The sequence below is a fragment of the Oreochromis niloticus genome, linkage group LG20, assembly GCF_001858045.2.
Source record: "Oreochromis niloticus isolate F11D_XX linkage group LG20, O_niloticus_UMD_NMBU, whole genome shotgun sequence".
Taxonomy (NCBI): domain Eukaryota; kingdom Metazoa; phylum Chordata; class Actinopteri; order Cichliformes; family Cichlidae; genus Oreochromis; species Oreochromis niloticus.
In genome coordinates, this window is record NC_031984.2 from 3,106,232 (window position 1) to 3,120,401 (window position 14,170).

At 39.0% G+C, this 14,170-nt stretch overlaps 1 protein-coding gene across 2 annotated transcripts; it reads right to left on the reverse strand.

Annotated features, from left to right (window-relative positions):
• Positions 1-1,485: 1,485 nt before the first annotated feature.
• On the reverse strand, positions 1,486-14,170 carry LOC100698319 (ADP-ribosylation factor-like protein 8A). 2 transcript variants are annotated; one of them, XR_270222.4, is made up of 8 exons: positions 13,731-14,170; positions 12,012-12,092; positions 10,373-10,446; positions 9,419-9,512; positions 8,887-8,954; positions 8,488-8,558; positions 7,422-7,548; positions 1,486-6,921 (listed from the first exon to the last, which is right to left on the reverse strand). XR_270222.4 is itself a non-coding variant. In XM_003445970.5 (7 exons), exons 1-7 carry the CDS (start codon positions 13,851-13,853, stop codon positions 6,869-6,871), a joined length of 564 nt encoding a protein of 187 aa, XP_003446018.1. In that variant the 5' UTR covers positions 13,854-14,168; the 3' UTR covers positions 1,486-6,868. The 2 variants fall into 2 exon arrangements, 1 of the variants encoding a protein (XP_003446018.1); XM_003445970.5 differs by lacking the exon at positions 7,422-7,548 and having other exon boundaries at positions 13,731-14,168.

The window sequence follows — 14,170 nt, forward strand, 5'->3', positions numbered from 1 at the left end:
GTTGTATTAAACATGATTTGAAACTAGAGCTGGAACTCATAATCTCGTAAGGAAAGTGTTTATTTAGGACAATGAGCAAGGGAGTTGGAGTCTGTTTTCCACACAGACGTCTATAAAATTCTGTCTGCAACCAGGAGAGTCGCCCTCTGCTGGCCATCACAGAGAATGCAGGGTTAAGGCTACAAAGCAAGTTTAAGGCACTTCCTCGTTGGCTTCAATTTTCCAACCCAGATGTTTTATGTTGTCTGTGCTCTTAACACAGGAATTTTCTACATAAGATATTTAGGAATTTATCTGCTCTAATGGGAAAGCTAGCGTTAGCTATCATTAGTCCACTGATTGGGGGTTTCAATCATTCAAAAATAAAATAAAAAAGAGAAGCCCAAAACAGAGAAAAATAAAGATGTTTAACTTCTTAGTTTGCCATTGACAGCAGCTATTTACCAGTAAAATTCCCTTTATACACCCACCTGGAATGCCCTCTTATTAAACAGTAAGCAGCATCACCTAGTGGCAGTAGAGGGTACTACAGAAATTCTACAAAACATCTTCTGGCAGTTGCACCATATCACATTTTCATTAATCATTGTCTTTTTAATCATTTCAGATCTTAACTGCTATAAATCTCCGATACCTCCAGTATGTCAGCCCTGTAATGTTTTGGAAATTATAATGAGTGTTGACCACAAGTCATTTATTTTATCGTGGGAACTGTCTGTAAAAATACAGCAGCAGATACATTTCACATCAGTTGTGCCAACATCTGCTGTCTGACTGCTGTTTTCAGTTGTTTCTCTGTGGTCTGCAGCCTCAGAGCAGCCCACAGCCTTCGGTCTCACTGCGATCATGGTTGTCATAGAGCAGCTGAACTGCTGAGCTCAGCTGCTGCTGCTCAAGTGACAAATTAGTCTGAATCTGACCCGAAAGCTGACCTAACTAACACACACACACACACACACACACACACACACACACACACACACACTCTTCAGACACATTAACTGACAGGACACACTGCCCCCTGCTGTCTCATCAGTATACTGCAGTATTTCCATCGGATATACTGGTTTCTTCCAACATGTCACAGACAATACTGCTTCCCGATTGGCTCAGTCAGTTCTGAATTTGACAGTTTGTTTATAGTCTGAAGCTCTCAGTCAACTGTGTAGTAAAAGTTTTTTTAATTTTACAGTTACGTCGTACTTTATATGCCTGTTTAAGCTAATAAATAGTTACAAAATAAAGAAAAAAGTAATGCTTCCCTTAAAGCTGGATATTTAATTACCTTAGCTCAGACAATGTCTGATTGAACTGTGAGCAAACTCTGAGGCAGACCTAGAGGATTACTTATTCTCTGGATACTTATTCACAGTTGGATCTATCTATCCATCTATTTATACATACATACACATATATATATATATATATATATAGTTAGTTACAAACAAATATAATAAAATCTGGTTAAAAAAAATAAGTAATGTATCACATTTCGCCATAGTTTTTAATTAGTATCATACACAAGCATGTTTCTATTAAAACACATTATATCAACTTAATTAAACAATAATGTACAAACAGGTTCAAAATGACAGGCTGTCTCACTGTGATCATCCTGCATGTGCAAACTCTGATACACAAAACAACAGAATCAGCAGCATGAGCACAAAGAATCCAGTCAGCATCAGAGCAGAGTCTAAGACGCTTCGGGTTTTGTTCTTTAGAGTCGGCTTCACTTAAAACCAAAAACCAAAACCTTAGGGCATCGCTGAATTTTAGTTTACTTTGTTTTGGTACGTTTCTCTTTCTTGAAGGTTACAACGTTAACTCTTAAAGTGGTTGAAGTGGTGTGAAAGCTGTTTCACTTATAATAAATCAATAAGTTACAAAAAAATGTAAAATTATAACCCTGATGAAAAGGATTTGCAGTACTGGGTGCACACATAACGAAAAATTGAGAGTATTTGCAGTAATTTTTGAAAGATTAACAAAAAGCTTGGTTTGAAAAGTGCAACATTGTTACCATTTACATGTTTTAGGGTGTGGATTTTTCAGGTTTTTGCTGCTGATTTATGCAGAAATCTTGACAGCTTTCTGAACGTAAGCGCACAAGATGACCATGAAACATTTTACAACACATCCTGCACAATTGTTTTGCACATGCAGGATCACTGGTCTACACTAGATTATCTGCCATATATAAAACAACAAAAAAACAAAAATCAGGTCCAACTTTCTATCCCAGTGACCATATTCCAGTGTATTCACCTGTAGGAAAAGCACTGCAAGCTTTGTGTGATTCTCCTCAGTCATAAAAACACAATATTTAAGCACATGTCAATACTTTATTGCACTGTTTTACCTACATTTCCCCTTGTGCACTTGCTTTACTTTTCTGATGGTTAATACTCAAATTGACACACTGGATTAAGGCCATTTTATGGTAAAGTTACACCAAAATATGCATTTACATCATCAGGTCCCACAGATATATAATCCCTGTCCTTAGCATGCAAACAGAAGAGGCCAGAGCCAATCAGAGCAGACCTGCAGGGGGATTTGAAGTTTCACACATTCAGAAAAACAAGGACAAAAAAGAACCAACAGCTGTTGTTGAATGGTGCTGATCTGCCTTAATGGACTCTTGGCAGGCTGGTAAACTAGTCAACGTGGCTGGTGAATCTCAGAGTTTACGAGCCGAGGTGGAGCTGAAACGATGAATCTCCATTGTTCAGGTATAGACTGTCCATTTTCCCAAATAAAAAGTAAAAGACGGAGAGACTCTACTGTAAATTCCCCTCTGCAGATAAGTCTGTCTGATGGCTCCAATAACTAAACAGAAAAAAAAGAAGAAAAGACTTTGCTGGCTTGATAGATCTCGAGTGGACAAAGTCAGAAACTGTTGTCTGGTTCAGAAAACACCAGAACCTGAACCCGGAGCAGCTGGAGAGCAAACAGAGCTTTCTGAGGCTGAGGGAGATTCAGTTTTCTCTTTTCTAGCGCTGGTTGTGCTTACTGTTTGTTGGTTAGGAAAATACTGCACCTACTGGGGCTGCCAGCTCACGAACACAGCTCCTTCAGATCGCTGGCTCTGGGCGGTTGTTAAGAAATAGGCAGCTTTACACTGTCGGGATAAAAAAGGCCAAACTGCAGATTTAGCGATACCGCTGGTAATAATATCTGTATAACTTTAACCTCACATTCTTCTAAGTTTTGCATGGAGTTGCCTGGATTCAACCTCAAAGGGCTGCACTGTCTCAAGCTTCCAGTGTAGCTTTCTGGTGGTAGCGCTTAGCTAATTTTCTCAGGGGTTTTGAACAGAGTTGCTAAAAACTAGAGTTCAGTCTTTGTTTTTTGGCATGGGAGCATGTATCTTGCACCCTCTTACATTCAATCTTGATTTCCTGAGTCGGCATTTTTAAGAGTGCAGTGTCATACGTCTACCAAGCAAACCTCTCGGAAGCATACGTGATCTGTGGAGTTCCTTGGAAGCACAATCTTTTATTGTTGGAACTTCCATTCTAGAGATTTTCAGCTGGGCCAACAGAATTCTTAACAATCACCATTTAAGGTGCTATTTAAGACTGGAATTAAAACTGATGTTTGGACGAATCAAGCACTTTTAACAGAACCACTTGACCTCCTGTGACTGCACTGCCACAAAAGAGGTGTTGAGATTAATTTGTGTTGTTGGTTGTTAGCAGGGCATCTAAAAAAGGTTTGGCTGGATTTCCAAGAAAATGTTAGCAAAGAGGGCTGTTTGAATCCTGTTTTTTTTTTCCAATTTCAGCAACATTTAAGATCTATATGTTTGTGTCACAGGAACACAGGCTAATCTTTACCTAAAATTTTAAGGCAGACTAACCTTGTTTGTCGCGACAGTGTAAAGCAGGTGTGTGCACTGCTGACAGTCTGACCATATTTGAGCAAAGCAACCGAATTACAGAACAAACAGGTAATGCTTCTTCCTTTTCCTGTCTGATTGGCTGCTGCCAGGACCAGGATGTCATGTGATCCAACAGGAGTTGACCAAAATGAAATCCAAATGAGACAAACAGGTGACGTGACATGCCTAAACAATATTAATGTTAAGGGTGTTCCAGTGCTACGTTATGGAAACCATTTTGGGAGAGAGACCTTCCAACCACCTTCTGTGACTTGACATAATTATGTGATAACTTGTTGTCAACCCTGTGCCTAGACACCTAAAGGTTCAACATTAGCCTAGAGGTCAAGTGCAGCTAGCTGAGCACCAACTGAACATATAAATATAAATTATACAAATAAGAGTAAAGTGATATCTCTGTGTAGCATCATTTTGATACCAGCAACACCCAAAATAAAGTCCTCTTGTTGTGTTCAATATAAATACAAACATTTGCTGTAGAGAGTTTATGTGGACGTTCACAGCTCCCAATAGTCAAAAGAAACGATGTGTGCATGATTTGTAGAAAAAGCATCGATTTCAAGACTTACTATGCAAAACTATGACCAAATAGACAAAAAAAAAAAAATAACTATGCAAGTAAATGTGAAAGACTCATTTGCAAAACGTGTAATCAAAACTTGGAAACTAAAGAGCAAACTGAATTTTTAACTTTCTAAACCATGTTCTGATTTTAGTTCATTTGTATAATGACTGAATTCTAATTATGAACATGATATTAAAAAAGTGAACAGGAATATTGTTTTGATTTTAAAATAATAAAAACTGGCAATTATGTCCAGTTTCTGGTGAAAACTTTAGTTCTTTCCAATTTCAGTTCAATTTTGTTTATGTTCATTCGATGGAATTTGATCATTTTCAGACCTTTCTGTGCATAAAAATAACAAATAATTTTTAATCCATATTTGCAGTCAGATGAACGAATATGGGAGATATTTATGATGCCATTTTGTGGTGATTTCAAATAACACATTGTCAAATCTGATGTGAGGTATTATTAAGGTGAAATGTGGTAAATAAGTGTATAAAAACTTGGAAGTTGATCAACTTTAAAATAAAAATCTGATACGTGAGGGTTTCTCCAAGTCAAGCAAACTACATGGTTTCATTTTGGCCAACATGATGTGATTGCTGCATGTGATCACATGACCCCCGCTGTCCAATCAGCAGACATTTCAGAGCAGTAAACATTGAAGTCTAGTTAGACAACCATACTCGACTTATGAAGTCAAAAAAACAACAATAAAAAAAAAGAAGCAAAAAAACAAATACAAAATAAAAGCTTATCACAGAGATATGAACATAAACACTTCTTCAGTTAAAGTACCATTTCCTTAAGTCTGGACAGATCAGGTTATGTCACAATAAGAAGATTATTAACATTATTCTCATTATTAATATCTTACAAAAAACAAAATTAACAGTGCAATAAAAAGGTATTTAACCCCTCGCTCTGCAAGAGAGAGAGAGAGGGAGACGACAAGGGGCGGGGCTTGGTGACAAGGAAGGACAGAACGAAGGGAGTCCTTGCCAGAGAGGGAATACAGAGGAGGAGAAGCAGTTTGCAACAGACGAAGGAGGACGAAGAGGAGGTTCTCAGGATTATACGAAGGATGGAAGATATGGAGGTAGAACGGGAAAATGGGAGAAAGACGAGAAGAAATAAATGATTTGTGGTGATAGCATTTGGAGGGGGCTGAAAAGGCTCATGGGAAATCTTTAGGAAAGATGCACACAACAGCCACCCATTAACCAGCTAATAATGCTTAACTTGTGTCTTTATGGCCATTAATCAAAAATAACAGTTTCTCCTGATCATTAAGACTAAAAATGGCTGAAAAACATTTGATCGTTTAAAATTAGGTAAAGATGGCGGCTGTTGTGCGAATCTGTAAAGATGCACAGATACCACTTTTCCTGCTGTCAGTCGTCTTTTACCATGCAATCATGCACAGTACTTACAGGTTTTAATGTGTCTGCCTTCATACATGAACAATACAGGTCGGCAGTCTACATAATGCTTCTTTGAATAATGCTTTGAAGAACCAGGAAAAGACCATCTAGATCCTTCTGCAGACACACGCAAGCAGCCCAAAGTTTGCCTAATGAAACAAAATGGTTGTTTGTTTGGACTATTTTGGCCTTGTGCTGATTTTGGCTGCATCAGGGCACACGGGGAAGTTCTGCGGCCATGTGCAGAAAGCTCTCAGAGCAGTTGATATGTTCACAACACTCTTTAAGTCCCCCTATGACTTACACTGTCTGTTGTGTGCAGTTTAAACAACATCAGCTTCGATTTCAATGCAAACTGCAGACTGCCGATGATGAGAGGTAGGTTCTGGATACTAATGAGCAGTTTTCAGTTCGAGTTCACCGTTTCCAAGTTGAAGGAAGTGTGCAATGTGAGGAACAAAAAGAAAATTAATTGAGTTCTGCACTGTAAATTTATCCCAGTGGTGAGACTGTCAATGCAAAGTTCTACTGGAACTGTACTGATTGGTTGTCATCATTTTTTTCTACCTCAAAGATGATGTTTGTTGAGTTGGAATGATTACTCTACTAGGACATAACCAAAAAATATTTAGAAGAGCATCCAAACATTAGATCTCTTGAACTCAACTATCATCCTTAATTCTGTGTTTAAATATCTCACAAGATAAACCATCATGATAACTTTTGACCCCTATTTGGAAGGTTAAATGTGTTTGCCTGTATAAGGAAAAAGGCTTTGCTTTGGTTTCTGATGTATTCAACCTGCTATGATACTTCATCAAAAAACAAAGAGGTATCAGTGCATCCAAAGGTGTAGGGGTTCAGGTAACTGGGGTTGGGTGGTATTAAGACGGGTAGATGACAGAGAGGACAGCTGGGAGGTATTGGGGTAGGTGGGCTTGGCCTGTACTGTTGGGAACGTGTCATTTCTCAGGAACTCCTCTTAGTCCTGGAGTGTTGGATCAACCACTGAAGAGTGATGTCTGAAGAGAGAGGTGTGACGTCAGCATTGTATAGAAGTGTGTGAAAAAAAACCAGAGAACACACAAAAAAAGTAAAGAGCAACTTACAGTTTTAGCTCTTGGCTTGAAACTCGTTTCTTTGACATGTTTTTATATGTGTAAACACTAATTGAAAACCGTGTAATTTTCAGGCTGGCCATGATGTAAGCTCAGACTGCTGATGGTTCCACTCTTCTAAGCTGACAAATCTCATATACAGAGTGAGCTGTTGAAGCTCCTTCAGCCTGCCCACAGGAACTCATCTGCAAGCCACTTTGCAACCCCAGTTCCTCCTTTCATGCTGTTGCCTGAAAGGATGTGGACGACCCATAAATGAGCCATACTACTAAAACTAAATGACTGTGGATGGAACCATCAATCTTCTTTTGATTATAATGGTGTTTAATCTGAAGTTAAAGGGGGCAAACTTTGTACTGAATATGGTAAGGTGTAAATATTTATTGGAGTCTTTGAACGCTTACAGCTTGAAGTCACCAGTGCTCTCTGAGTTCTGTTCACCAGTTTTCCTGTCTTGTCACTGATGTCATTGTCGCACAGTCGCATTCTTCCTACATGTGTTTTCTTTTGTTGTTCTGACTCCACCTTAGCCTGATAAACACAGACTCATCATCAACTGCTATATTATTTACAAAATGAGTACGAAATAATTGGTTTCATGATACTTCTTAGCACTTGACGTTTCGTAATTAATAACTGAGATGTAAAAACTTGTGTCAGACATATTACAGGGATGCTACAGGGACTGTGAGAAATAAGGTCCCCAATGTGCTTTCATAAAAAGTCAAAGCTTTCTTTTTCTCACATTCACATCAGCTGAGATGGGCTCCAGTGGCCCCGCGACCCTGAACTGGATAAACGTAAGAGAAGGGATTAATGGATGGATAAAATAAATATGAAGATCTATATTATATTCATTAACACTGACAGTTTTTCTATTTTTTTTGGTAATAATTGTCTAAACAAACTCTTTCATAGTGCTTTTTTTCAATAGCCCGACAGCACTATGAAAGTAACTACAACATCCTTTGATGTCCTTAAATTCGTGTTAAATGATGAATGAAATTTACTCGTTCATTCAAAATAACAAAATCAAAACATTTTTTAACAACTTACCATCACAAGCTATTGTTTCTGTGGTTTACGCTCACATAGCACGTGTCTTAATGGAAACCAAAGTTAAAGATTTGCTATCAGCACTGTATTCTGAACAAACCTCCCGTCTCTGTGGTCTCATTAATGTTTCTCAGGGATTTCATTGCGTTCAGCAGAGACAAAAGTTATCAGCCAAACACATGTACACATGTTTGTGCAATTTAGTAGACACTGAGTGTTTTGCTGGTTGACTTTTAGGTTTATGCTGGTTTTAACTTATTTGCCAGTAACTTCAATTTGGCATGGAAATGTAATGATATGTTTGTTTTGTTTCCACAAAATAATAATACTGTTCTGAACATAACTTTAGGGCTAGTGCACAAAGAACATACATTTTTTTAAATTTATGAGCATGTGTGTGTGTTTGTGTTGTACCAATGTTGTCTTTCTCTTTGCAGGAGATGGAGTAGCAGCAGATCTCTCTGTCCTGGATTGCCGACAGGTTCCTGATCAGAAACACAAACACACACAAGGTCAAAGAAAAATGTATTCCATTCAGAAGAATTTTGAATTTAACTTCTTTTTTCAGGCTAGAATTCATCAAATATTGATGTATGAAAGTGTACAGAAATTAAAAAAAAATATGTGACATCAAAAGGTTGCTTTGCCTTGAGAAAAAAATGTTTGCTCACTGGATGCTTTTTAGGCATTCAGTGAAAAAGTTAATTTTGGACACTGAGTGTGATGATACTACAACCAATGCACCAAACGACTCCACAGGGGAACATCAGGTCTGAGTCAGAAGTGAGAGTCAGTGTGTTGGCGTGGACTTACATCCTCTCTATGAGCTCCTTCTCATCCAAAGCTCCTGGTAGGTCTCTCTTATTCCCCAGAACCAAAACCTGGAGACGCAGGTGGAACAAACATCAACTGAACATATTGCAATATTTAGTTTTACTTGTTAAATGGCAGCTGTAAACAGCAGACTTAAACTCTGATTTGATCACTTTTAAACTGCTGTATTCAAGGCAAAAACACAGGCACATTACTTTGGACAGCACAAGATTTCACTTTTCTCTGCTGTTTGTTTTAGTTTTAAAAAACTACCTGCGTAAATATGGAAAAGGCCTGAGCTTTATGTAATTCAAACAGCTAACCCTGGTTATTTCTTAAATGTGCTCTCCCCTCATTTCGTCTGGTGGCTTGATAACTGCTCTTCTGTCTGTTTAGCTTCTCCTAGGTTCAGCTGGTTCCCGTTTCATGTTGTGCATCATGTTATGTGTTGCTATCAGCTTTGTGTTTGTGTAAGTCGGGCTCAGTGGGAAAGCTCCGCTCTGCTCGGGTCAGTTGGGTTTGTTGTTCTTACAGGAATCCCCTGCAGCTGCGGTTTATCCAGCAGGTTGTGGAGTTCATTCTTGGAGGCTTCAATCTTCTCTGGGTCCGCTGCATCCACCATGTAACTGCAACGGGAAAAAAGAAAAAGCAAGACAAAATTAAGTGGGAAGGTTGAGGGCTGAAAAATAGTCAACACAAAATTGGGAGAAAAATTCTTGTTCCTCTAAGGTCCACTAGAGGAAAAACGAGGTCCAGTAAGAATAATTAGGGGCTTCAACTGATTCCAATGACTGAAATGAGCCTCTTGACCATGGTTTGTTGTTGGTGCCTATAGCAGCCTTTAATGAAATTATTTGACATATCATGACTCGATGTGAAGTTAAGCGTCTAAAAATCTGTTCAGCAATAATTCTATCATTTCATTGATCTGCTAATAATACAGGACAGTGGGTATCTTTGTGTTAAACGTGACAGTTTATGGATTGCTTGCATTAACTGGTAACTAAGTACTCCATCGTCTCATCTAAACACGGTCACTAAAACACTCCAAAATGACAAAGGACTAATTGCTAAGACTGTCCATGGTTAATATGCAGTATATGGAAAACCTGTGTAAAAAGTCATCAACTTGACAAATAAAATTTGCTGCACTTCACATTTTAAGATATCAAGATTGATGAAAATCTTTGGGAGCATTTCAGTATCACTGTTACTGCATCTCAGCTGCATTTGCAAACCAGCGTTGGTTCTTCAAATCTGACCCACATTCACTGCAGCGCTCCTGTCATATCTCAACAACACAACTGGGTTAATATGAGAAGCCTGCATTTCTAAAGATCAGTTTCAAGGGTTTTTCTAACATGTGTTCATTAATCTGACCACTCATACCCACAGCAGTTTTACAGCTCAGGCCTTGAACTTTTTCTTTTTAAATTCAGCAGGTTCTATAGTCAGGAATATCTCAGTTAATGAAACCAGGACTTACACAATAGCACTGACCCCTCGACAGTAACGCTCCCACATGCTCCTGAACCGAGGCTGACCGCCGATATCCCACAACTACAAACACAAGGAAGAAGAAACTAAGTGAGAACTACAAATTTAACATAAACTACAAATTAAAAGACAAAAGTAACAATACTGATAAAAAAGTAAAAATAATGCCAATATTATTATTTTTGTTAAAATTGCTGTTTTTTAAGGGTTATTGGAACAGCTGAGACACATATAGTGTATAATATTAAGATAAGATAAGATCCCGAGGTAGGGCTGGGCGATATGTCGAGTTTTTTAAAAATATCGATATATTTTTATAAGAGATATAAGATGTGACAATATCCTTTATATCGATATAGCCTGTGTTACGTTATAATTATAGTTGCGGAGCCGCAAGTTTGCCTCTCTTTCGTCCACTTTTGTCTTTACGCAACGTTACTCGACCTCGCCTCTCCTTCACTGAACACAACTCCCCCTCCTCCCCCATCGCTTCACCTGCAGGCAGTGACAAGATGGACACGGCAAATCTCCGTTAATGAGTTACCGCGCATCGCCCCGTGTGTGGGGCTGGACGGCGTCAACGTGTTAACGAGCTAACCACGCTAACGCCATGCAGCCCAGAGGGGCTGCACAGCCTAAAATCCTTTCATTTTCTCAAAAGTTGACTGCGCGCCTTTTGTATGAATTCTGGTTGTGCTTGATGACTACAAACCGATTTTATGTGATACACAGCGCTCAGCAATCTGTCAAAAAATGTTTTAGTCCGACTTTGCTAAGCTACGGAGCTGCACCGCTTGATGGATTGTCGGAGCATTACGGCTACCGAGGAGCCTCGCGGAGTGATACGTACTGTGCTTCAACGTAATATTACCGTATTGTGTGTGTATAAGGACCATGAATGGCACCTGTTCAGAGACATGGTTACGAAGCGGATTTCAAACTCCAGGCTGTCAGTCACGCAGTAGAAGTTGGGAACAGAGCAGCTGTGAAATCTGTCTATGTTATTATGTTCAGCGTCTTTTAGTTTACATTTTGACTGCACAATTGTGAGCTCTTTGTTATGCACAAAACAACATAGTTTTATTTTATTTATGGAGCATCATTATTTAATAAATGCTCATAATTTATTTTTGAGTAGTTTTTTTCATGTACATCTATGCTGTATGTTAATAAAAGTGCCTGTGTGACATCTGGGACACAGCTTTGACTAAGAACTCTCTTTTTGTTCTTACTTCATGGCTTTGAAAAAATATCGAGATACATATCTTATATCGCCATCCAGCTAAAAAATATCGAGATATGAATTTTGGGTCATATCGCCCAGCCCTATCCCGAGGGAAATTCTTTTGTCATACACATGCTCAATGCAGCAAGAGAGACCAGAATGATGGCTATGAATTATAAATTGAGGACAAAACAAAACAAAACAAAAGAAAAAACAAAAAGCTGTTTTGTAAAATCTTTTTTAATGTAAATTATTTTTGGCATCGTAAACCAGATTGCCTTAAATATCTAATTTAATTCCTTATAATGTTAAATACATGTTTTATGGATTATTGTTTCAAATTAATTTGAAAAAAAGAATCCACAAAGCACACATGACAAAGGCAGCAAACGGAGCTACCGACCTTGATGGTGACGTTGCCTTTAGTGATCTTCCTCATGTTGAATCCGACTGTGGGAATCATGTCTTCACTGAACTGACCAGACTGAAAAACACAAAGAAACCTACAGTTACTGATGCTGATAAAAAATGCATCATATTGCAGTTATGCATGACACACATGCTGCAGCTTCATGCTTGCAGTATGATCAGTGACTACACTGCATTTAAGTGCAACACATGTAGTCTGCAGATATTTACTTATTCATGCTACATTAACTTGGTGAATGGTTAAAAGATCACAGGACTTTACTGGGTCCAAAAGCTTAAAACACAATCTTAAAATGGGGGGAAAAAAGACGCCAAGTACACTTTATACAAAGACTATATCATAAAGGTGCAGAGAGTAACTCTGGCATCATCCACTGGCTGGTAAAGTTCATTTGGAAGGTTTAGCTACTCACTTTGTGTGAAACAACAGTTCAGATAACCACAATAAAAATAAGACTTTTGGAAAAGACAAAAACAATATTGAGTTCTCACTAAAATAAAACATACTGGAAGTATCCTAAGTGTTACTTTTGTATTTTAACACTTACTTTGAACCTATATATATGTAAAATAAGGATATCCACAGCTCAGAGCCAGCTACAGCAGCTTGGCCATTATAAAGTTAAATCAGTTTTGTTGTTATGAAAACACCATTGAAGCTTGATTTTTGTTTTGATATGTTTTCAGTTATAGTTTCGTAGAAAGAAAAGCTGAATCTGCAAAATATCAGCAGGTCACAGAAAAGTCTGAAATCAGGAAGGCCACAAAGTTGGCTTCCAAAAAGTTGACCCCCCCCCCCCCCAAAGCAAACAAACATAGCTAACACTAAACCTAAACAAAAACTACAGTGAAACTACAGAGAACATATATAAATTGTGAATATAAACTTAACAGAACATTGTTCTTCTAATTTTTTTTAAGGGAAAGAAGAGCATTCATGAGAAAAAATAGCTCAAACTAATAGATTTTTGGAACTAATATTTGCATATCTGAAAACCATGCCCACCTTTTTCGGGTATGTTATAAAGCTTCTTCAGACTCAAAGATAATAGAAGTGAAAACCTGTGCAGATCTAATATCTGTCACACAGAAAACTGATGGTGAATCAATAAAAGAATCTGAGCCATAAGAATAATAAATGATGGTGTCAAAATCAATAAAACACAACCAAGGAAACCTCACTGAGTTAAGGACAATATATGTTAGTAGGTCACTCAATCATTAACTATGTTACTGGGCAGCACAGGAGGCTTATGAGGTATGACGGAGGGGTGACTAGTGCGAGACAGGGAAGGTCACTCTGACATGAGCTGGGCAGGGTCGGGTTGGGCTGGTGGGGCGCCCATCATCACTAGACATGAAAGTCTCAACAGCGGCCCCGATAACAGCACCAAGCATGACAGTCCAGTCCCAAAGGGTGGCCTTCACTTCTGTCCAAAGCCCACCGGTGCAAATGTAAAAGCAGTTGTGATAAATTATCGCTCGATCATGGGCTTCATGCGAAGCGTTAGCAGCTTCTATCACAGGGGGGAGCATGAAGGCTGCTGCAGCTCTGTGCAGAAACTGATTTTACAGCCACCTTATCGACTCCTGTTGGAGACAAGCTGACCTCACCGCTGCAGAACAACAATGGATGCAGCCAGATGCTAACTGACAGCTGGCACATCTGCTAGCAGTTAAAAATTAGCCTTACCGCTATCACATTAACGAAGGTCGTCTTCCCCGAGTACTGCAGCCCAACTAGGGTCAGCTCCATCTCCTCCTTCCAGAAGAGCGCCTTGAACCAGTCCAGCAGCTTGTTGATAAGCGCTATCATCTTTGTCTTCTGCTGCTAATGCTAATGCTAGCTGCGACTGATGCTGCTACGGCTTGATGGCTATGCTAGCTTGTTAGCTGGCTGGCTAACGCCCGACGGTTCTGCTGTTTTGGAGGCTGACAGTCACTATGACAACCACGGACGGCACCGGGAGAACCAAACACACCGGTAGGCTTTACATGTACCGGGACACGGGTTTAATCAGTCGGTGTTTTCGGCCTCTGACGTCTGCTGTGGTGTTTACTAGCTACGCCTTTTACTCACAGCTATGTCAAATACGAAAGTAATGCAGCTCAAGACATCCGGTGTGGCACCCT